Source organism: Microchirus variegatus (assembly GCF_963457635.1).
Source record: "Microchirus variegatus genome assembly, chromosome: 8".
In the NCBI taxonomy this organism is placed as follows: domain Eukaryota; kingdom Metazoa; phylum Chordata; class Actinopteri; order Pleuronectiformes; family Soleidae; genus Microchirus; species Microchirus variegatus.
In genome coordinates, this window is record NC_139809.1 from 8,601,024 (window position 1) to 8,623,854 (window position 22,831).

General features: G+C 41.0%; 1 protein-coding gene across 2 annotated transcripts; it reads left to right on the plus strand.

Annotated features, from left to right (window-relative positions):
• Window positions 1-3,800: 3,800 nt before the first annotated feature.
• Window positions 3,801-21,094, plus strand: sin3aa (SIN3 transcription regulator family member Aa). 2 transcript variants are annotated; one of them, XM_083893980.1, is made up of 21 exons: window positions 3,801-3,847; window positions 9,614-9,830; window positions 10,066-10,251; window positions 10,941-11,047; window positions 11,308-11,602; window positions 11,775-12,023; window positions 12,165-12,317; window positions 12,473-12,628; window positions 12,744-12,833; window positions 13,012-13,130; window positions 13,234-13,444; window positions 14,612-14,728; window positions 15,017-15,255; window positions 15,658-15,841; window positions 15,957-16,536; window positions 16,735-16,904; window positions 17,000-17,173; window positions 17,647-17,739; window positions 18,009-18,103; window positions 18,359-18,551; window positions 19,248-21,094. In XM_083893980.1, exons 2-21 carry the CDS (start codon window positions 9,645-9,647, stop codon window positions 19,476-19,478), a joined length of 3,828 nt encoding a protein of 1,275 aa, XP_083750106.1. In that variant the 5' UTR covers window positions 3,801-3,847; window positions 9,614-9,644; the 3' UTR covers window positions 19,479-21,094. The 2 variants fall into 2 exon arrangements, with proteins under 2 accessions (XP_083750106.1, XP_083750107.1); XM_083893981.1 differs by having other exon boundaries at window positions 3,822-3,847; window positions 12,747-12,833.
• The last annotated feature ends 1,737 nt before the right edge of the window (window positions 21,095-22,831 follow it).

A 22,831-nucleotide genomic window follows, 5' to 3' on the forward strand; every position in this document is an offset into this window, starting at 1 on the left:
GACACATTGACTGTAATTACGAGCCCGAGCCCGATTTAAATCCGACAATTTTTACATATGTGAGCCGTAAATGTGCATGTACTAGGGATGGGGCCGCTCCGATCCAGTATCGGGTTCCGATACAGACGTAATTGACGGATTGGAGATTTCCGTTCCAACTGTATTCCAATGTCCGATCCGATACTATGCTTTAATGTCCGCTGAAATGTCTCCACAAGTGATTCCCTGACTGCTTTGATAGCTTGCTGCAAAAAAGTGGAATGGATTTCCTGAGCCGAGGCGTGTGTCAATGAGACGCGGAGTAATGATTCATGACTCCGTTCAGGAAATCCATTCCACAGTTTACAGCCAGCTAGCAGGCGAGCATGATTGACCAGAAGGTTACCAAGAAAAGCAGCTCCGCTGCAGCTCTTGTAGCCGGCGTAATCCCAGCCGTCACCGTTTTAAAACGCCTGCTCGCTGAGGAGAACAGTACTGACTGCGGCATAAAAACAATGCAAATCGCACTCCTCTGAACCAGGGTTTACGTTAGTCGGTATATAGCCGGCTTTTGGCCGTTGTCACGTGAATTTGGCCAGCAAAAAAAAAGTCAAATAATTAAATCAATGATGAAGGGGCCGTCCACATGGTTTTTGGACCTGAAACCGTATTTTTAGCACGTGGTATGTTTGTGCTATAACATACCACATGAACACGATGAGGGAGAAAAAGCACAAATGCTTGATCAAGGGCCCGACCCGGCCCGGCCCTAGGATAGTGGCGGGAAATATCGACCTGAACCGGCCCACGGGTCGGGCTCGGACAGAGAATCTAAACTCTACAAGAAGGTGTCACTAAATGACAGTATGGAGGCCTGAAGACCATCCAAAAATGACCAGACCCCCCCAAAATGGCTGTTCTATGTCCTGTCTGTGATCACTCATTAAACTGCTGTCCATTTGGGTTTTTTTTGTTTGTTTTGTTTTGTTGTTTTCCCAGTATATCCACTGAAACACAGATCCCTGCCCCTCTCACTGAAACCTGGAGACTTTGCTGTTGGCAGCACAGACAGTGACCAGTGTCTTTGCGTCGCCTTAGCGTTGCCGTCAGGTTTTTAGCGAGAGTAGTGAACGTATTGTTCAACGTACGTACACACACACACACACACACACACACACACACACACACACACACACACACACACACACACACACACACAGTGCATCCTTGTTTAGAGCAGTCCGTGCTGCAGCGACAAAGCCATTGGAGTATAAATCTGTATCAGTCATCACTTAAGACCTCATGAATAGTGCAATACTTCTTTTTTTTTTACACACAAGTCATGTTTTAGCACTTTTAAATAACTATTCCCAGCGTTGCTCTGAGATGAGTCATTACAGTGGCCGTTAAAGATGGGATGACGAATCTTAATAGCAATCCTCTAGGTCTACACGTGTTGCTGGGATAACTTGATTGTTGTTAAATTTAGCAATGCTTAAAACTATTTGGTAACACGCCTTTTTTTTTTTTTTGGACTCACTGTAAACGTCTGCATAAAGCTTCATTGAGACAGATCGAGAGGATTTTACAGGGAAAACCAAAATGAATGACATAATAGCTGAAAAGGCATGCACATGTGCCTATACACCCTACAGAGTCCTTCTTGTGCACTTGAGAGTCAGAAATTTAGTCAGTTATATTTACATTATTATTATTATTATTATTATTATTGTGTTACTTTAAGGTCATCTGACTGTGGTGGTAATCAGTGCTTTCATCTGGTCCCAGTGTCTTGCCATGATTATCGAGTTAAGTGTACAAGTACTGAGTGTTTGTGAGTGTGTATCATATTTTTGCATTATGTTGTTGCCGGGTGAAAAATGTGTTCTTTGCTACAGAATTCATATTGAATTTTGCTTGTAGTGAAGCGATTCTTAAGTCTGCCGTCTGATTTTAGAATTCTGTTTCCTTTCTGTGACAGACGCAAAAATGTGCCCCCCCCCCCCGTTTTATTTTTCTATTGTATTCAACAACCGTTTTCATACAATTACCCAGGATTATACAGTTTATCTACTTTAATTTTATATTTGTTCTGTTATAACCTATGACTTTATCATTTGTATGAATATTAAATCAAGCTATACTGTAATAAATACAAACCATGTCAATGTGTTCAGGCTGTGTGTGTGGTTTATTTTTGTTTGTTTGGGGGGTTTTTGCCAACAAAATACAAGACTTCTTTATAAAATAGTTTGAAATTGATTGAAAAATCAATCTTCTTAAGCTTTATCCTCCACATGCGGGTTGCGGGGGGCGATGGTGCCAAATCTTAGCTGACATAGGGAGAAAGACGGGTACACTATGGACATATGGTCAGTCCATCATAGGGACACATTGAGACAAACAACCATTCACTCTCACATATGAATTTAGAGTGTCCAATTTGACTAATTTCCAAATCTGCATTTTTTTTGGACTGTGGGAAGAGACAGGAGAAAACCCACACACAAGGAGAACATGCAAACTTCATACAGAGGTAGCAAAAAGTACTTTTTTCAGTAAAAGAGTCGAGCCGTGCTGTGCCGATTCATGCTGGAGACTATGTAGTAGTGTAGAAACGTCATGAAATTGGTTTACTTGTTTCATATGAAAGTGCTAATTAATTCTAGATTTTACTGCCCTCTAAAGTTTAAAAAAAAAAAAAGGTGACCAGAGTGACTCAGGTTTGGAGTAAATAACAACTATAATGAATGCAATTTATAGTGTGACATTTTTATCAATAACAGTCAAGCACTGGCTACTCCGAGGTGGCGGGAAAGGGCCAATATAAGCAAATATACATCAAAATGTAATTCCAAATAAAATAATAAATACCAGACTTGAAAATGTATCAAAATAAAATACTGTATTTTCAAAATTTTGATTCTAAATTTTTCCCAAAGGTGGTTTTCTCTGAGGCAACCTTTTCTTTATTAGCCTTTTCCATGTGTGATAGAGGAATACAGTAGAGACCTAAGAATGGTTGAAAGGATTATCATACACATAATACATTTTTTTAAAATGTATTTATACCTCGAATTAATGGCTAACGGTTCTTGAAGTCTCATGACATGTTTGTAATCAAACAATTCAAACGCAAGAAAAGCAAACAACCATAATACCTTTAAGTAACACTATGGTTGACTATGAATGGTACCAATTTTTTTTTTACCATTTTCAGTCATTCAACACAATATAGCTTGTACAAAATATTTTTTAAAGAAATAAAGGATTATCATTAAATGCAATGCAATGGTTATGCAATTCATAGTGAGCTCCTACTGAGCAGTTTAATCTGCAGCAGGCCCCGGGTGTCCTTATGTCATCACATTGTCTCACAGTATTTTGAAAACACATAAAATATGACACTGAAGTATTTTTAATACCTAATATCAATGCATTTCTGTATCACTGTGATAAAACACACATACAAAATCATATTTCTGTGTTTGAAATATGTATTTTAAATACATTCATTGGAAATACTGCTAATAACTGTGCCTCGGGCCTCATAAAGGCTTGTGCCAGCCCTGTGTAAAGTGCAAATACAATGTGCAAATTTAACTTGACTCAGGTGCAAAAATCAACATTTTGTCATCCAACACATTGTTATAAATCATTATATATATCAGCCTTTTTGCATGGCCTTTCCCTGAGACTGTGTGTCCTGCACAGTTTTTTTATGAGGTGTTGATGCTGGTTCACTTTTACCGGGTTATGTTCAAAAGAAAATGACGCGGACTGCAGTGTGCGCCAATGCCAGTGGAGGGGGGCGTCTCCAACTATTTCGTTACAAACACGAATCCGGAGTAAGGACTCTTTTTCCTGGGTACGTAACAGCTGTTTAAACTAAATTATATTTTCAGGATCGCTTCTATGTGAAAGTGAAAGACGCTTTGTCGACATTGGTGTGAAGTGTTTCGCGAGCATTGGCGCCCTTTGTGCGCAAAGATGAATCGATCGCGGGCTTTTAATCGGCAACAGAACTGCAGAATAAAAAATAAAATAAAATCATACTGTGTTTAGTAGAGGTGGCAAAAAATGTGAATGTCGTCATTGTGTGTGTGTGTGTGTGCTGCTTGTAAATAGTGTGCGCGCGGGTAATCGGAGGCATCCCGCTTGTCTGAAAGTGGAAGCGTTTTGTCTGCAGGGTTTTTTTTTCCCTGAGTGCGAGCATGTAACGCTTGTTTGCAAATGGATCGACAGGGGGAGGGAGTTGTTGTGGTGAGGGAGGTTAGACATTTTACTCCCGGCTGTTGAAGTAAACAAAGAATAGGATTTGTGTGGCGCGCGCTCCTCCAGTCCTCGTCCTCTCTGCAAGAAAATGGAGCCGCTCGCTCTCTCTCCTCATGTGTGTGTGTGTGTGTGTGTGTGTGTGTGTGTGTGTGTGTGTGTGTGTGTTTGGCTGCGTTATTTTGGGGATACGCAGAGGATGAGAATGGCGCGGATGTTCCTGCGCAGCGACACCGTGTAGTTCCCGATCCCTTTGACTTTAGCAGTACATAGAAAGGACTACGAAATAAATATGTCCTACGTTGACCTGCAGGGCCTGGCTTTCCCGTGTCCACCCGCTTCTGCAGCGCGTGGACAGATGCGTTTTTTTGTCCCGTAAAGCCTTTTGTTTGAGCACACACACACACACACACACACACACACCCTCCTGACCGTGCACACCACCACTGCTGCTGTTCTCTCGTCTACATGTTCATGGCACACAACTCTCGGGCTAAATAAGCGACTTGTTACGCAACAGAAACAATAATCGTCAACGTTGCGCGTTTTGTGGGTCTTGTGCAAAAGGTTTAGTTGAATGTTGAACGTGTGTTGTTGTTGTTGTTGTTGTGTGTAACTGCGCTGGAAAACAGGAGCAGGAATCCCGGGCTGCTGAAGCAGCTCCGCCTGTCGTGGGCGAGGGTTTATTTTGGAAGTTCCACCTTTTGGGGGATTTGTAAAGACGCCTGAGTGCAATGATTGGCTGCAGCAAAGAGGAGGGACGCGAGGGCAAACAGGCAGCCCCTCCTCCTCCTCCTCCTCCTCCAGAGTCACGTGTTACCAAACTCCAGGAAGTGACTGAGAGACAAAAACATTTAAAGTTACAAAGTATGAATGTGCGACGGAGTATCAGGGCCAAACAACAAGAACATTTAATCTTATCTTTCGAGAATAAATTCGTAATATTAAGAGATTTTGTATCATTATTTAATTTAATTTTAATTGCTCTGCGTTTCTCACCTTGTCACAGTTTGCAGCTGATTAATTACCATTTTCTCGTAATATTCTGACTTTATTCTCGAAAGATTAAATATTTTTGTTCTTTTCAGTTTAGCCTGAATTCTCTTTGTATGAATATATGATATCAACAAAATGAATTATACATCAATATAAATGTATATTAATATGATCACCACAATTGTTTTTAAATGTAAATAAAATGTATATTCATAGTTTTGGTGAATTACCCAGGTGTGGGTCAAACTACCGATTTGGGTGTGATATATCGTTGTCCTTACTTGTGCAATATGATAATCCATATGCCAATCGATAAATTAAGGCGCTCTAATAATCACGTATAACAAAGTTTCACTCGCCGGACGTCGCTGCTCCATGTCTCCTCAAGGTGGCGCTGCAGAAATGATTGAGGGGAACTTGAGCGGAAGTTACCTGGTTGAAGAAGAGGGATGCACCAAAAATCTGAGTGTCAAAAAAATCTCACTTTCTGCATTTCTTACCTTTTTTCAGAAACTGCGGGGTCATTGACAGGCAAAAAAGGGGCAAAGTTTGTGCCCTATAGCCCATATTTCAGGTCAGTTGTGCCTCGGTGTGTTTTTAAAAAAAAAAATCAGTAATACATTATAATAATTATAATACATATAATACATTAGTTATTTCCCCCTTTAATCAGATTCACTCTAAAAAAAAAGTTGTGAGTTCTTCTTTTGGGTCATTAGCCAACTCTTTACAGAATGTAATGGAAATTAGTGTCTGGGTAATTCTGCCAAGAGACACGAGGCTCAGAAAACATAACTTTGTTGGCAAAGGTAATCATTCAAAACACAGAGAAATTCAGTTTAATGTGCAGGTGATAAAACAGGGAGGTTAATTAAAAATCATGACACTGAAGAAGATGCAACCAGTTTTCCTTAATGCAACTTTAATATAAGTGATGGTACCTGATGGTAGGTTATATTTCAATTGTTTTGCTAAATATAGTTCACCTGAAAAGTACTTGTTTACTATTTATTGAATTGTGAAATGCATATACAGACAGATAATACACAAGCTGCACTTGTACAAGTGTACATTTATTTTTTTATATATAAAAAAAAAGAATTCCAAACAACAAAAACAATTTGCATACACTTTCCTCAATTACTCTAAAGAAAACCACTCTTTTTGCAGATCCCTTTAAGTTCTTGTATATATTTATGGTGTCTTCTATTTAGCATGTGTTGCCAGCAAATTAACACGGTAGATAAACTGAAATATGAACATATTCGGGCCAGTTTTGCAAAACGTTAGTTTTCACAATACAGCTTTGCTTTAATAAACCTACCTAATTCCCCCTTTATAACCTTGATTTTCCTTGCGTTATAACACTAAAGGAGACCTAGATGGAGAGATGATATATGGCAGTGGACTTTTTAAATGATTTGCATCACTGATCAAAAAAGGTTTAGTTTAAAAATGTTGGTCGACTCGACATCAGAACGCCCCTGATCCCGTACACACTCAACTGTTGTAGTCACTGATGTCGCGCTTCAACTTAAAATGGGCGTGCTTGGTGACTGAACCATATTATCCGTAATTGACAGCTGAATGGTACAATCTGGTGCGTTCGCCCCGCCCTGAAGCGGACCCCCCGGACAAACCGACCAATAGCGGTAAGGAGAGGGCGGAGTAATGCGAGAAACCACGCCCCCACCCATTGCTAACCGAGCGGAGATTGTTTTCCTCTCTCGGGGAGATTTTTTACTTTGCAACCCACAACCAGAATTGTTTACTTAAAATCACTGATAAGTTTGCTTATCACCGCTATCTCTTCTACCTTAAGGCACTGCGGACAGCCCATCAGAAACGTATCATCAGAGCATCATCGGCGAACTTCAGGTCGCTGTTTTAGGAGAGGGGGTGAGTTCAGCTGTATTCATTCAGTAAGCTAACACAGCTAGTTGCCTACATACCTTTAGAAGACGTTTTGAGTTCACCAAACGGGAGGTCGACGTTTCCCCCCTTCATTTGTTATGCGAACCCGGACACAAGTGTACAAATAACCCGGTGGTTATTTCTCGCTCCAGATGCGTGGACAGCAGCGACTCGCGTCGCAAATGCTTAGCTGCATGTGCTTCCCTGTTAGCCCCGAACGATGCTCGGTTGGTCGGACTACCCATGTTGTTTACATTAGCCAGTAGCAGCTAGTTGGCAGCTCGTTAACGCTGTCGGTTAAACAAGTTCCAATTAAAGTTGTGAAGTGGACAGTATGAAATGCGCCCGAGTGAGCAGTGCGCCACTTTTCAGCGCATACCTGCCTGAAACGGAGCGGGGTTTTTTTTTAACTGGACTCGCGTGCCACATTCTAAATGGCGGGCGTTGAAGGGAAGCGTCGTTCTGTAACTCGAGGACGGTGCTTGTGTTGCTAGGCCGTAAAAGGGGGTGGATGGTCGGCTAACGATTGTTAGCATGTAGCAACCACAGCGGTGTTTTGCCTGTTTGTGCCTGAAACGCCACAACACGGAGTAAATGTGCCATACTGTATCTGTAAACACGGCAGCAGCATCGCTGTCTTTTTAAGTGGCCGCGAAGAGGCTTGAATATGTCTATGAACGGCTCTGCTACCAGAGGACCAGTCGTTGACCAAATAAACTTCCGAGTTTTACTGTCATTGTTTCACTTTCTTCCCGTCGTCGGGGTTTTGAAACGTGACGTTTTCACCTCTGTCGATGTTTCTCCACCGTTTATTTTTATCAAAAAAACAAAAAACAAACACACACTCGTCGAGACGGGGAGCTGTTGCTGCTGTTGTTGTTGCTTAGGTTGTGAATGGTCGAGAGACGTTCTTCACGTTCCCGCAGCACCTGTTCGCTGCAGCGCTGCTGACGTACACTGTCTGTGTGTGATTGGCTACAGACACCGCGAGTTTAAACATTTTTACACTGTCCACACTTGAACATTGAGAGCTCCTCTCCTGCGTGACATCTTATGTTGGCTGCTAATAGCTTTGTGTTTTGGGTGAGATAGCAGGTTGATCTTCATTTAACTGGGGGGCAACTTTCACAGTGCAACGTTTACATTCTTGCACCAAAATGTGGATTGGCACCAATCCAAAAACATACTGAAGACAAGTCTTGACTAGAAGGATGCTGCAATAACACAGAGCCACTATGAGAAGCATGATCATTCATTATAGCAAGTTGAACACTGTTCAGTGGATAAATGTGTCCATCTCAATGGTCTTGGCTAACTTTTGCGACCTATAAGATACATACTAAGCAAATGCAACATATCCAGTTAAGGATGAGCTACTACAATGTCCAAAGCAAGGAGTTATTTTGGGCGTGTGTGGTAGAGAAAGTTTCTATGACCAATAAACTGGTAGTTTATTTAGAATAGTTTTATAAAGAGGATACAATGAAGGGCCATAAAACTGTCACTAGAGCGCAATGAGAGGCTTAAAGGCTGTAGATGCTTGTAAATGACATTTCCAGAAATGCAAAATTCACTCCTCTAAAAATATTAGTGATAAAGTACAGGTGTGTGGAAGTTATAATATATTTAGTAGATTTGTTCCTGATGGAAAGTTGTTTTATGAAACTTTAGAATTATTAGTAAATTATTGATGCAGTTTTCCTGTGCCAGGGACAGCAGGACTACTGCTTTTGAAGTAGTATCAAAACGTTATAAAAACGTAAGGTTGATCGACGGAAATAAGGTCAGACCTGGTAACTCTGATCAGAACCATGTTCTTTGTACATTATTTCACACAGTATATTAAACAGGCAATGCTTTGACACAAGCCTGGAATTAGTTTTTTGTTTTTTCACACATTATATCTGAAGCTGTCCTCTGAGCAACAAGACTATACAAGTGCAGTCTATCTGACAGTCACCTGCATCACAATGAAGAGATTTATGGTGCATTGCCGTTTATGTATTTAAAGCTATCCTTCAGATTTATTTTATTTATTTTATAGCTATTAGTTTAAATCCTCTTATGTGGCAAAGTGTAGGATGTTTCTCATATTAACAGCTCAAATTATGTTATATTTATTGTCAATTAATTCATCTTAAAAACATGAGTGGATGTTTTGCTGACGTTCCTAAGTGAAATAATTGGCCCCTATTTGCACTGTTAAAAGCATTGAATGTTTCATTAAATCTATGGCCGTAGACGGTGTAATAGTGTTGTACCTTAGCCAAACAACAGAAGTGGCTGGCTGGCACCATGTCTATTCATTAATTCACAGCTGAAGAAAAAAATATATTGCCAAATATTTCACAATAAATTACTGAATGAGATGAAAAAGCTGATTTCAGTGGATTCTGATAAACGTTACAGGGGTGTGAAATTAACGTCTACATGTTGCTCTCTGTTTTCCCAGGGCTCTCAGTTCTCGTGAGTATGTGTTCACAATGAAGCGGCGACTGGAGGATCAGGAAACGGTTTTTGCATCTCAGCAGCGGCGCCTCACTGGTAACGTGGAGGCTTTCCAGCATCGTGTCCTAGCCCCTGCTCCAGCTCCAGCTGTGTATGAGGCTGTGCCAGACAACATGCAGCCCACAGCAGGAGTTCAGTACTCCGTCCCACAGGGATACCAGGTATAATTCTTCAGTGTTTTTTTTTTTGTTTGTATGCTACTGTATGAGTACTTTGTTAATTTTACATCATTACACATATCAGTTATCTGAATGTTTGGAGCATTTGAAAGGTGTCTTTGGTGCTTCCAAGGTTTTTCTGTGCCACAATAATAAAACGCATCACTGCACAGCCCTTATTCAGCTACCATTTTCCAAAGTAATTCTCCAAAGTTAATACGTTACTCTGCTTCCCCAGGTTCCCACTGTGTCCCAGAACAGTGGTGGGCATGGGCACACCCCGAGTCCAACCGTCCATGGAGGGTCCCATCATCACAACCCAGCAGTCCAGTCTCATGGGCCTTCAGTGATGTCGGGACACGGTCATACAGCTGCTCCTCAGGCCTCCTCCGCACAGGGTCAGCAGCAGTTTCAAAGGCTCAAGGTTCGTTTGTCACTTTTATTTTGACAAGCTGTAGCAGTTGGCACCTGGAAATGTCAGGTGATTTGACAGGCTAAATAAGTTATAGATAGTTTTGTGTTATTTGAGTATTTTTAGCACATTACATGTGTTGTGGTTGGTTGGTTTTCCTTTGAGCACACATTACATTCAAGTTGTCTGTTCACTCTAGTATTATTTTTGCACATGTAGCAGTGAATATAGCTCAGTAGGGCTTGTAGGGAAGCAACAATATATTATGTAGCTTGTGAGACAAATTTTATACTTGTAGTGTGGATCTTTTGTCCGAGAAGGAGATTACATAATCAATTACATAAACAGAGAAACTTCCATAGCTTCAAGACACAAATTCATTATTTATTTATGTAAAAAGCTACACTGCTTACTCCACTAATACACTATTTCCCGCTTTTCTGTCAGTTCTCTCCAAAGAAAAGTAATCTTTCCAGAGGCATTTCATGTTTTTAGCTGTCTTTTTGAAAGTGCAATCCTCGGTGAATAAGGTTTTTATTTATCTGGAGCATCTGAAAGTTTTCTTTGGTGCTTCCAGTGTTTTTCTAAAAAGTCTGGTATACTTATACTTAATAATTTCCAGTTAATGTGCTGCTTTACTCCCCATGTATGTCATGAATATGCCGTGAAACACATGAAGTTGACTTGTTTCTCCTCTAAAGGTGGAAGATGCTTTGTCTTACTTGGACCAAGTAAAATTGCAGTTTGGCAACCAGCCTCAGGTCTACAATGACTTCTTGGATATAATGAAAGAGTTCAAGTCTCAAAGGTGAGGATGCCTTTTTTGCACTACTAATGTAATTAGCATGTCATTTGATTATAGAAAACTGTGGAAACTAATATTTTGTATAGTCAACAAATCCCATTTATTCTTGTATTACTTCATTTGCAAGATAAAGTGTTCTCTAAGCAGAATTAATTGGACTAGTCTGCCACTTTTCACGCCTCACAGCATCTCAAGATTCTGTAATTCCCTCAGTCACACCTCATGTTTAACAACTGAAGTAGATTCTGTTTGTCTGTTCCCAGTATTGACACTCCAGGGGTCATCAACCGGGTGTCACAGTTGTTCAAAGGTCACCCTGACCTCATCATGGGCTTCAACACTTTCCTGCCACCAGGCTACAAGATTGAGGTCCAGACCAACGATTTGGTCAATGTGACGACACCTGGTCAGATTCACCACATCACTCCTCATGGCATTTCAGTTCAGAACATCCCCTTAACAGGAGCAGCGACCCTACACCCACCGCAGCTCCCATCTGCACCAACCACCACTGCTTCCCCTCTTCTAACACAGCCTACCCCTGCCAAAATGACCAAAGTAAGTACTAAATGAAAGAGTGTGGAGTTACTGAACACCAGCCAAGTTAAAAAAAAAAATGATTCCGCTCTCAAAAGTGCAATGATGGAGCTGGTTCAAGTTTTTAAAAGATAAAAACTTAATTTATGCAACAGCATCTGATTAAATAGCCCCAAATTGTTCTTTGCTCCAGCCTCTCCAGCCCCAGGCCTTGACACCGAGCATCCAGAGCAGTCCGTCCATACCTGGGCACACCTCTCCCCGCTCCCCGCCCATGCAGCTCCACACCCCACTCAGCGGGACCCCCACTGGTCCACCCATGCAGAACAACCAGCCTGTGGAGTTCAACCACGCTATCAACTACGTAAACAAAATCAAGAATCGCTTCCAGGGCCAGCCCGACATTTACAAAGCCTTCCTGGAGATACTCCACACCTACCAGGTCAGTGGCTGGAACAGAAAATCATCATCTTAAATAAAATGTTGCACATTCAGTTAAACACAATCTGAAGGGGCAGTTTGGAAGCCAGGGCCAGGGCTCTGTAACCTCTTATATCAGTCATCTTTTGCTCATCCACTACAGAAAGAGCAACGTAATGCTAAGGAGGCAGGAGGGAACTACACACCGGCTCTGACGGAGCAGGAGGTGTATGCTCAGGTGGCCAGGCTCTTCAAGAACCAAGAGGACCTGCTGTCCGAATTTGGACAATTTCTGCCTGATGCCAACAGTTCAGTGGTAAGAAGAGTTGTGATATTAGCTCCATAATAGCTCAATCATGCTCCTGTATTCAGTGGTATCTAGAGAGAGACTGTTTGTTCAGTTGCTGTATGAACATATATATCATCATGTTCATGTATCCCAGTCTTACAAGCATTGTGTATTCTCCTCAGCTGTTAAACAAGACCGCAGCTGAGAAGGTAGAGTCCGTACGGAACAACCACGGTGGAACTGCGAAAAAGCTGCAGCTCAACAATAAACAGAGGCCCAATCAGAACGGCTGCCAGATCCGACGCCATCCGACTCCAGGGTCCACACCGCCTGTCAAGGTACATGCAATGAGTCTCTCTTGCTGCTTATGTGTTTGTCTGTCTGCCTTTGTTAAAGTGAAGTGTAATAATCGCACCTGTGTTCTCTTATTGCTGTTTTTTGGGAATGCCGCAGAAGAAGTCTAAATTACTGAATTTGAAAGATCCGTCAATGGCAGAAGTTGGCAAGCATGGAGTCGGCACAGAATCTCTGTTCTTTGAGAAGGTGAATTTCTTCTTAAATTAAAATACTGTTTCATGTTGTCGAAGGTCCACCTTTAGAAGATAAAAATACTCATCACTCAAATGATATCACGCAACTGTACTTTACTTTACTGCCAGTTTGTTGATGTTTCCAAAGTCATGAGTCAGTCAAACTGATTTCTTGATGCTGTCCATTTCAGGTGCGCAAAGCCTTGCGAAGTGCAGAGGCCTATGACAACTTCCTGCGGTGTCTGGTCATCTTTAATCAGGAGGTGATCTCCAGGGCTGAACTGGTGCAGCTGGTGCTGCCCTTTTTAGGGTGAGTTCTTCCTTTTTACCTCATGATGTAAAGATTTTTTTCCCCCCAGTGTTTTTTGCTTTTTATATCTCATGTATTATATTTACTTACCCCTGTTTTACAGGAAATTTCCCGAACTGTTCAACTGGTTTAAGAACTTCCTGGGATATCGGGAAATGTCCCACATTGAGGCGTATCCTAAGGAACGGGCCACCGAGGGCATCGCCATGGAGATTGATTATGCTTCCTGTAAGAGACTAGGCTCCAGTTACAGAGCGCTGCCTAAAAGCTACCAGCAGCCCAAATGCACTGGGAGAACTCCACTTTGTAAAGAGGTGAGAGGCTTTTTGGTCCACCTGTGTATTAACTATTGACAACTTTAAATTAGGGCTGTCAAAATATTAACATTTTTAATCAGATTAATCACAGGGTATCTGTGGATTAATCACGATTAATCACGATTAATTACCATTCGTAAATATGCCAAAAAAAATCGAATTTTCTCTTTATATTGTTGTAGGAACGGAGAGATAAATAAAGTATGTGAAAATATAAATGTAAAGAACAATAAAATACTGTAAATAACTTGTAAAAACCTATACAAACTTAGTAAAAAATAAACATTACATTGTAAAAAACCCACATTATAATACAATATAAATAAATAGAAAAAATAAAATGCTGTAAATAACTTTAAAAAAACCTATACATTGCACTGTAAATAACTCACATTATAAACAAAATATAAAGTATAGAAGTTAAATAGTTTTCCTACTAAACCCACAGGAGGAAATTCCTCATCAGCACTTTGAAGCACTGCTTCTACTAGTTAGCGTTAGCGTCAGCTAGCATTCTGACGCTAATGTTAGCTGCTGTCTGTGTCCCCGTTAGTTAGACAGTGACTGTTAATGTTATGATGATATCATTATCTGCGCCAGCAGCGCCACTTACAACTGTGTGTCTTTCTTTCTTTTTTCTTCATCCTCTTTTTTTCTTCCTCTTCTAACTTCCTGATTGATAAATCCTCTTAATTTTCCTTCAGCTTCACACAGGTTAACGTGAGGAGACGTGGGGCCCCTTTAGGGAGGTTTCCGACTGAGATGTCATTGCAAATCAACCCTTGTTGTTTAATGGAGACGGGGATGCAGCTGGTCACTGATGCATTAAGGCTCCGAGTGTCGGGAGCCCCCCTATCGGCTCGCCTGTTCATATACTGCACGTCTAACCGTAGCGCGATGAAAGTGAGAAAGTGCGTTAATGCGTTAAAGAAAATTAACGCGTTAATTCCACAAATTAATCATCCTGCGTTAACGCGTTAATTTTGACAGCCCTACTTAAAATACAAACATTCAAATTGGTATGTCGATGAAACACTATGAATTCAATACATCAATCAACCCTTTTATGGGCAATCAGCATGCCCATAAATTTAAGGCGACTGTCATAATCTCATTCTCATTGTTGTCATTTTAACATTCCGGGTTTGTTTCCGCTGTCTTCAGGTCTTAAATGACACCTGGGTGTCCTTCCCTTCCTGGTCAGAGGACTCCACCTTTGTCAGCTCAAAGAAAACTCAGTATGAGGAGCATATTTACAGATGTGAGGATGAACGCTTTGAGGTGAGCAGGAATCTTATCTGTTGATGTCACCACAGAGGCAGATGCCCAATGCTTTAAATTATTGAATGTTAATCGTCTTTTGATTGTATGTGTACCAGATATCTGTGTGTTGCTATATGATATAGCCATTCATCTTTTCTTGATTTTTTTTTTAGAAGATATTTATTCAAAGGGTGTCAGTCAAGATTTATCTTATAGAAAATGGTTTGAAATAAAAAAAAACACATTATTTTTTTATGAAATACTAAACTGTTATAAAGGAAAACCTCTGTATTTTTCTCCCGACAGTTGGATGTCGTACTGGAAACCAACTTGTCCACCATCAGAGTGTTGGAGACAGTACAGCGCAAATTGTCCCGCATGTCTGCTGAGGATCAGGCCAAGTTCCGTTTGGACAACACGCTGGGTGGCTCCTCAGAGGTCGTGCACCGCAAGGCCGTCCAGAGGATATATGGAGACAAAGCACCGGACATCATCGATGGCCTGAAGAAAAACCCTGCAGCTTCTGTCCCCATTGTGTTGAAGAGGTGAAGAGGGCTGAATCATTTTGTCTGATTAAATTGTTAAATGGTTTTGTTACTTGTAAACAGCTTGACAAATCAGAGAGATTTTTTCGTAGGACCTACAAGCTCCACTGTAATAATGCAGGAAATGTGTGTGTGCACACTATCTCTTGCTGGACTACTGCCAGTCCCACCAGAGAGGAAGAAGCAATTTGATGTATTAGTAGTTGATATATAAAGAGCTCAGGAGAATTACTGTGTACTAAAATCTCCATTAGTGCAGAAAGATTTGACAAGAAGTCGCTCCTTTAATGTTATTATAGAATCCTCCCTGTAATGCCCCTATGCTGCAGCAAATGTTTGCATATTTTTTGCAATGATATAAAATGAATGTCATACCAAACTTTGACCTTTTGTTCTGTCCAGGTTAAAGACAAAGGAGGAAGAGTGGCGGGAAGCGCAACGGGGCTTCAACAAGATATGGAGGGAGCAGAATGAGAAGTATTACCTCAAATCTCTGGACCATCAAGGCATCCACTTCAAACAGAATGACACCAAAGTGCTTCGATCCAAGTCCTTGCTGAATGAAATAGAAAGCATCTATGATGAGGTAAACGATGAAATAAAGTTTACCGACTGTATTGTTTTTGTAATGAAATCAGCTTTAGCCAACAGTTATTGACTGTATTCAAAATGTTGACACTGAATTATTCACTGCTCTGCAGCACCAGGAGCAGGCTTCTGAGGAAAACGCCACCCCGCCCACAGGTCCCCACCTGACACTGGCCTACGAAGACAGTCAGATACTGGAGGACGCTGCAGCGCTCATCATCCACCATGTCAAGCGGCAGACGGGCATTCATAAGGAGGACAAATTCAAAATCAAGCAAATCATCTTCCACTTCATCCCCGACATGCTGTTCTCTCAGCGCGGCGAGCTTTCTGATGTCGAGGAGGAAGAGGAGGAGGAGGAGGAGATGGAGTTGGAGGAAGGAGCGTCCAAAAAGCACAACGGCGTCCCCAGCAGCGGGAGCCCCTCGAAATCCAAGCTGCTGTTCAGCAACACGGCGGCACAGAAGCTGCGCGGCTGCGACGACGCCTACAACCTCTTCTACGTCAACAACAACTGGTACATCTTCCAGCGACTGCACCAGACGCTGTGCTCGCGGCTGCTGAAGCTGTACGGGCAGGCGGAGCGACAGATCGAAGAGGACGTCAGAGAACGCGACTGGGAGAGGGAAGTCCTGGGACTCAAGAGGGAGAAGAACGACAATCCGGCCATCCAGCTGAGACTGAAGGAGCCCAGTGAGTGCAACTTCTGTCCTGACGAAATAGTCACATTAACTGATATACCTTTTTTATCATGAATCATAGATGTTGAAGCCAAATTTCTTTACATAATTCACATTCTTTTTTCCTTGATTATGATAAGTGAGTGCAAAAGAACAAATAACATTTTTTAATTAGGTTAGACAGTAATATACGGTGATTTCATCCCTGTAGTGGACATTGAGGTGGAAGATTACTACTCGGCCTTCTTGGAGATGGTTAGGAATCTGCTGGATGGAAACATGGAGGCCTCTCAGTACGAGGACTCGCTGAGGGAGATGTTCACCATCCATGCTTACACCGCCTTCACCATGGACAAGCTCATCCAAAGCATCGTCCGACAGGTAAGAACATTCTTTTGTTCTCGTAGCAACAGTTCCCAGAGAGTTTTATATATTAAGTGCTGTACAATCAATCACCGATGCTTCTCTCCCCTCAGCTTCAACACATTGTGAGCGATGAGATCTGCGTCCAAGTAATGGACCTCTTCCTGGCAGAGAACTCTACCGGGGCCAGCGGAGGATCCATGTCCACTCAGTCTTCGAGGAATTCTGCCGAGGCTGTCTACCAGCGGAAAGCCGAGCAGCTTATGTCTGATGAAAACTGCTTCAAGGTGAATAAAAACACTGTCGTTGTGAATGATATTATGTGTAGATGAAGTGGGAAAGAGTTCCTTGAAGTAGAATGTTGAGCCTTCTAACTTAAATAAAGAACTCCTATTGATAATTACACAAGCAGTCGTTAATAAGCTGCTTACCAATGCACTTAAAACTGATGTGTTTATATATGATATGTTTTTAGGTTCAATACGGTTGTAGTGGTAGCCAGAAACATGTGCTCTAGCCAAAGTTGTCTTGTTTAAATTTTTCCATTTCCATTCATTACTTCAGAAAAAATTAAAGTCATATGTGTAGGAGGACAAGAATTTAGAAGGGTGGGATTTGTTGAAATAGCGTTATTATTCAAAGATCATGAATTCTAGCCTGAAATGCTGCCAATTTGCATTCCAGCCTTTCAGACATTGTGGTCTTCACAAAGTGAATGATTATCAGTGCCTTAATCACTGTCTCTGTGTTCCTTTCTCAGGTGATGTTTTTGAGAAACAGAGGTCAGGTGCATCTCATGGTGGAGCTCTTGGACACAGAGGAGGAGAACTCAGACGAGCCCATGGAGGCAGAGGTAAACTATTTTTTTTTCTCCACCCAAGATAAGATAACTGAGCAATGTAATTTTTTTTTTTACTGACGTTCCACAAGTAACTCAGAACAATTTCACAACCAACGCATTTAGACTTTGGTTGAACTTAAAGCCCTTCTCACCGGCGGGTTGATGCTCGGTTCAGAAGAAGTGTAAGGATCCACTATTTCAGCTCGTCGCACTGAAATCAGTATTAGCGGTTATATATACATATTTTGTAGCGTTAATCTTTCCTTTTTTTCTGTGTGCAGCGTTGGTCGGATTATGTCGAACGCTACTTAAACCCAGATTCGACCACACCTGAGTTAAGGGAGCATCTTGCTCAGAAACCAGTTTTTCTTCCCAGGTATGTTGTTGTCACGTCAGATCATTTGAAAACAAACAAAGCTCATGTTGAGACTTTACCTTCTTGATGTCATTTTAGATTACATTATTGTGCAAGATCTTTTGACAGATCTATGACACTCTGCTCATCTGACATTCAGTGTAGAAAGTCGAGTCCTTTTGATTGAGTTAGCGCTCATTGATTTGTTCTGATACGATCCCCGCTGGACCTCATTACTGACTCTCTCTTTACATCCATCTCCGTGCTCATGAACAGGAATCTGAGACGGATCAGAAAGTACCAGAAGGGCCGAGAGCAGCTGGACAAGGAGGCGTGCGAGGGCGGCAAGAAGTCCCTGGAAAAAGAGAAAATGGAGTGCATGTTCAAGCTCAACTCTTACAAGATGGTATACGTCTTCAAGTCTGAGGATTACATGTACCGACGCACTGCGCTGCTGCGAGCTCACCAGGTATTCACTACATGCTGTGTATTCATGTTTCTGTTTACTCTGACCTTTTGTGATCACGTCATTGACTTTTATTTTGATTAAAATACCATCAAAGATGAAAGTTTATCATAACTTATTCATATCTGATTTATGCAACCAGCTGATTTAAATGTTAAATGCACTATTTGAATGTCACAGATGGCTGTGAATTCCTGCTTTGAAATGATTCTCTTCAGACTAGTACAGTTCACCATTATCTCACCACATAATCACAAGGTGACGGTATATTGTCAAGCTCATTAAATAATAAGGACATAAAATAACCTATTTAAAACTCTTATTCTGCAGCCGACCGCTACTTCAAAAAAAGTGATGAAATGATTCATCAATGTACAGAACTGAGAGAAATCGTACCAGCCAAAAGACAAAGCTGCATGTCTGACTGATTTACGGACGGAGCTTGTTCTGCTCATATGAGATAAATATCCTATGGTTTAAAAAAAGATTTGGGAAACACTGTGCTTTACAGTAAATCACTGCAGAGTTGACATTTGAATTTAACCTTTATCACCACTGAGGGAAGCTCTAATGCACAATCATCAATCAGTGATGTTCAATATTTAGATATATTTTCAATTTAACCTCAGGCAGGTCATTTAGCAAACAGTATTCACCAATTCAGCTTTATAACAAAAACTTTTTTCTCAACCCCCTCAGTCACATGAGAGGGTGAGCACACGGCTGCACAAGCGCTTCCAGGCGTGGGTGGACACGTGGGCCAAGGAGCACGTCACCCGCGACATGAGCGCCGAGACCAACAAGTGGTTGATGGGCGAAGGACGCGAAGGATTACTACCGTGCACCACCGCGCGCCAGCCCGAGATCGTACACTTCGTGAACATCAACAAGTACCGAGTGAAATACGGGACGCCAGGCAAGGCGCCGTAGCTGAGGAGAAACTGGAGAGAGACTGATTCCTGGGGGTGTTTTGGGCTGACGTCAAACAGGTCAGGAGTAGAGGTAGGGACAAGGGCCTATTGATGTGTTTTTAAAGCTTGACATGGGAGCACAATTAAGCTAGCTACCGTGTTACGTTGCACCCGGGGCGGCAGGATAACTGATTTTACCAGCGTTTTTAGCTGGGCCCATTTTTTTCACAGGGCCTTTGGTGCCAAAACTTGGGAATGGTCATGTTCCAGTCACAGACATGAGCTCTTACCAGCACTCGGAGCCACGTCTCATACAAAGTTCCCTAAGCCTTTACTGCAGGGCTTATCAATACAAACAGTGAGCCTGAGGGAGACGAGAGTGGTGCTTTTTTGTACTTCATCACAACGGCGCTTCGTTTTGACTGAAACTTTTTTGTCTGAAGCCATCAGAGAAAGCACTCCATAGCAATCAGTCGTACAGGGATTTTCTTTATGATAGTGTTATTCTACAGTATCAGTGAAAAACAATATGGTGGACAAGTGCACTTATTAGGAATAGGGAAAAGTGGTTTTAAATAGTTCGGTTCCCCAGATTGAACAGTTGGAGGGAGCTCAAAACAAGTCTGGTTCAGACATTCCTGTGTTACGGCCAAATCACAAATATGTACCTATCACTAGAGGGAAGGAGGAGGTTACATTTCCTTTTCGGAAAATCACACGGCAGCATTATTAGAAACTGTGCCTGAGCCCCAGACAATATTGTCAGGTGAACATCGAAATGCACTGTTGCATCTAATGTAAAAAGAAAGAAAAAAAGATGGGGAAAAAAGTAGCCTCACAACACTGTTTGGTCTCGGACTGTAAAATTGTACAGCTTGTGAATGTCAGATACTGACATGTATTCCAGTGTATGTGTTGTGTATATATATTATATATAGTTCTAATAACACAAATGATCCTCGCCGCCCTGGAAGTCAAACCCTTTTAAAAACACCCTTCTGCCAACACACCAGCTTGTACAAACACACACACACAGACACACACACACGTCTCATTGTAGGAGGACTGTCCACACGTCATTCACATTGTAAATACACTGTATATAGTCTCAGACTTTTTATGACAAATCTGTGTTGTTGTGCTAGTAATACTTTCCAAGGTTACTGTGGACTTTAGTGATAAATGGCTAAAGTTAGTATGTACATGAAAAAGACAAACGCAAGACCATTTATTACAGTTTTTACCAAAGGGAGTTGATTATAGATGTTCCCCTCCCCCTTTGTGTGTTCTTTTATGTCTTTTTCCTTTTTAATTTCTGTAGTAAAAAAAAAAGAACTAGAAATGTATCCAGGTCTTTTCGGTTTTTATATTTGAAAAATGATATTTTATTTCTTCTGAATGTGACCCTTGTTTGGTTAATAATCACTGCCCACCTTTTGACAACCGACACCGTCCGAGGTGATGGTGAGACTCATTTCAAAGGTCAGTCTCGACGGACTCCACCACAACAGTCTCACCCTGTGATGCACGCTTCCCTGCCTGGATAGATTTCTGCTGCAGACATCACCCAACACCATATTTTTGATATTGGAAGAAGAGTCACGTCACGAGCATGTCTTTAGTCCCTTTATTTAGACATTATTTAAAGTAACAATAAAAACAACATTTGTAGCCTACACAGCCTTTTTGTGGACTTGTTGAGTGAGTTGTTTTTCCACCTTCCATTGTTTGTGATACAGTGAACTGGACAGAAAGAAAGAAAGTTTCTTATTTAACACCGTTTGAATCGTACCTGTCTCTTCACACTACCAATATCAAATTCACCATCCATCCATCCATCTTCTATAGCATTATCCTCCTGACATAGGGCCAAAGGTGGGGTACACCCTGGACAAGTCACCAGTCCATCACAGCACCACACAGACAAATAAACTATCCTCTATCATCCTCACACATACGGTCAACTTAGTGTCCAATTTACCTAATCCCCAAATCTGCACTCACATCCACATTAATTGTAATCTGTCAGTTCACTCTGGAAGAAACCTGACTGCTTTGCTCTGACTGCAAAAATAGCTTGTAATTATTTCAATTTGAGATGCTGAAAACCTGTATTTTGTGTAGGATTCTGCGGAGTTTGTCACTTCTTAATAAGGCTGACTTGAATTAAAAGAACATATTATTATTATTATTATTATTTAGTAGTAGTAGTAGTAGTAGTAGTATTTCAGATACACAAAGCCAGTAATATAGAAACAGTATTATGACATAAGAATAATTGTAGGCCATATTATCATCTTCCATTTTTTAAATAGAAGTGTGAATGGGTTAATGGCACAAAAATGTAGTGTTAAGCAGCTTTGAGTGTTTATCAAAACTAGAAAAAGGCTGTATAAATACACACCATTCATATAAGTACACACCATTTATTTTGATAGAAATAAGCTATAATAATAATATTTGCATACACAAGGATAAATGGAAACTTATAGTGGTTTTAGGCATTTTTTTTTTATTTTTTTTTAAACCTGCAGAGGGAGCCATCACACCGTCCACCAGCATCACTTGCATGATACACCACCACAATAAGTCACTGAGGCATTTACAGATTCATTGATAATGAAGTTCACTTGGTCTGCTCCATCTGTAAATATTGATTAACAGAATGTTTTTTTTATTATTATTACTTTTAACTATAAAAGATGTTCAATAGATACTTTAGGACTGATGCCTGTTTCTGTTTTTGTTTTCAGTTCACTTGTAATGTGTTAAAATGCCTGAGGTGCTCATAAAAATAGCTTTTCTTATTCAAATGGAAGTTTAAAAACAAGTATTGAGTTCACTATCCATTTAAAATTACAGATTTAAAGGTGCAGCAACTAAAGAAAATATAAAAATAGAAGTAAAAAAGTGACATAATAGAATATTAAAATTGTAAAAAAAAACAACAACTCACATTTGAAGACATAAATCAGCAATTGTTTGATGTTAATCTGTAGATCATTTCACTGCCTTAAGTAGTGATTTCACAACAAACTAATGTCACATTTTATCTTCTATACATTGAAAATTCTTGAAAATTTACACACAGTTCTACACACAGTAAACAATACATATTTATTTTTAGAAGTTGTTGATATTTAAGTTAAACCTCTAAGCATCGTCAGGAGGAGACGGCGTTGTGTGAGGTTCAGATGATTGGCAGGTGATGGCTTGTTGGTGCACTAAGTGAAGTCAGCGAGGGGAGAAACTTTGGCAGACTCCCCTGTGCCTCTGCGGCTGCTTCTGTTACCATTCACTGAGGCTAAAGAGATGTAAAAGAGAACAACTTCACACTGTTTACTGTACCTGCACCTTTGAGACCCTTAACAA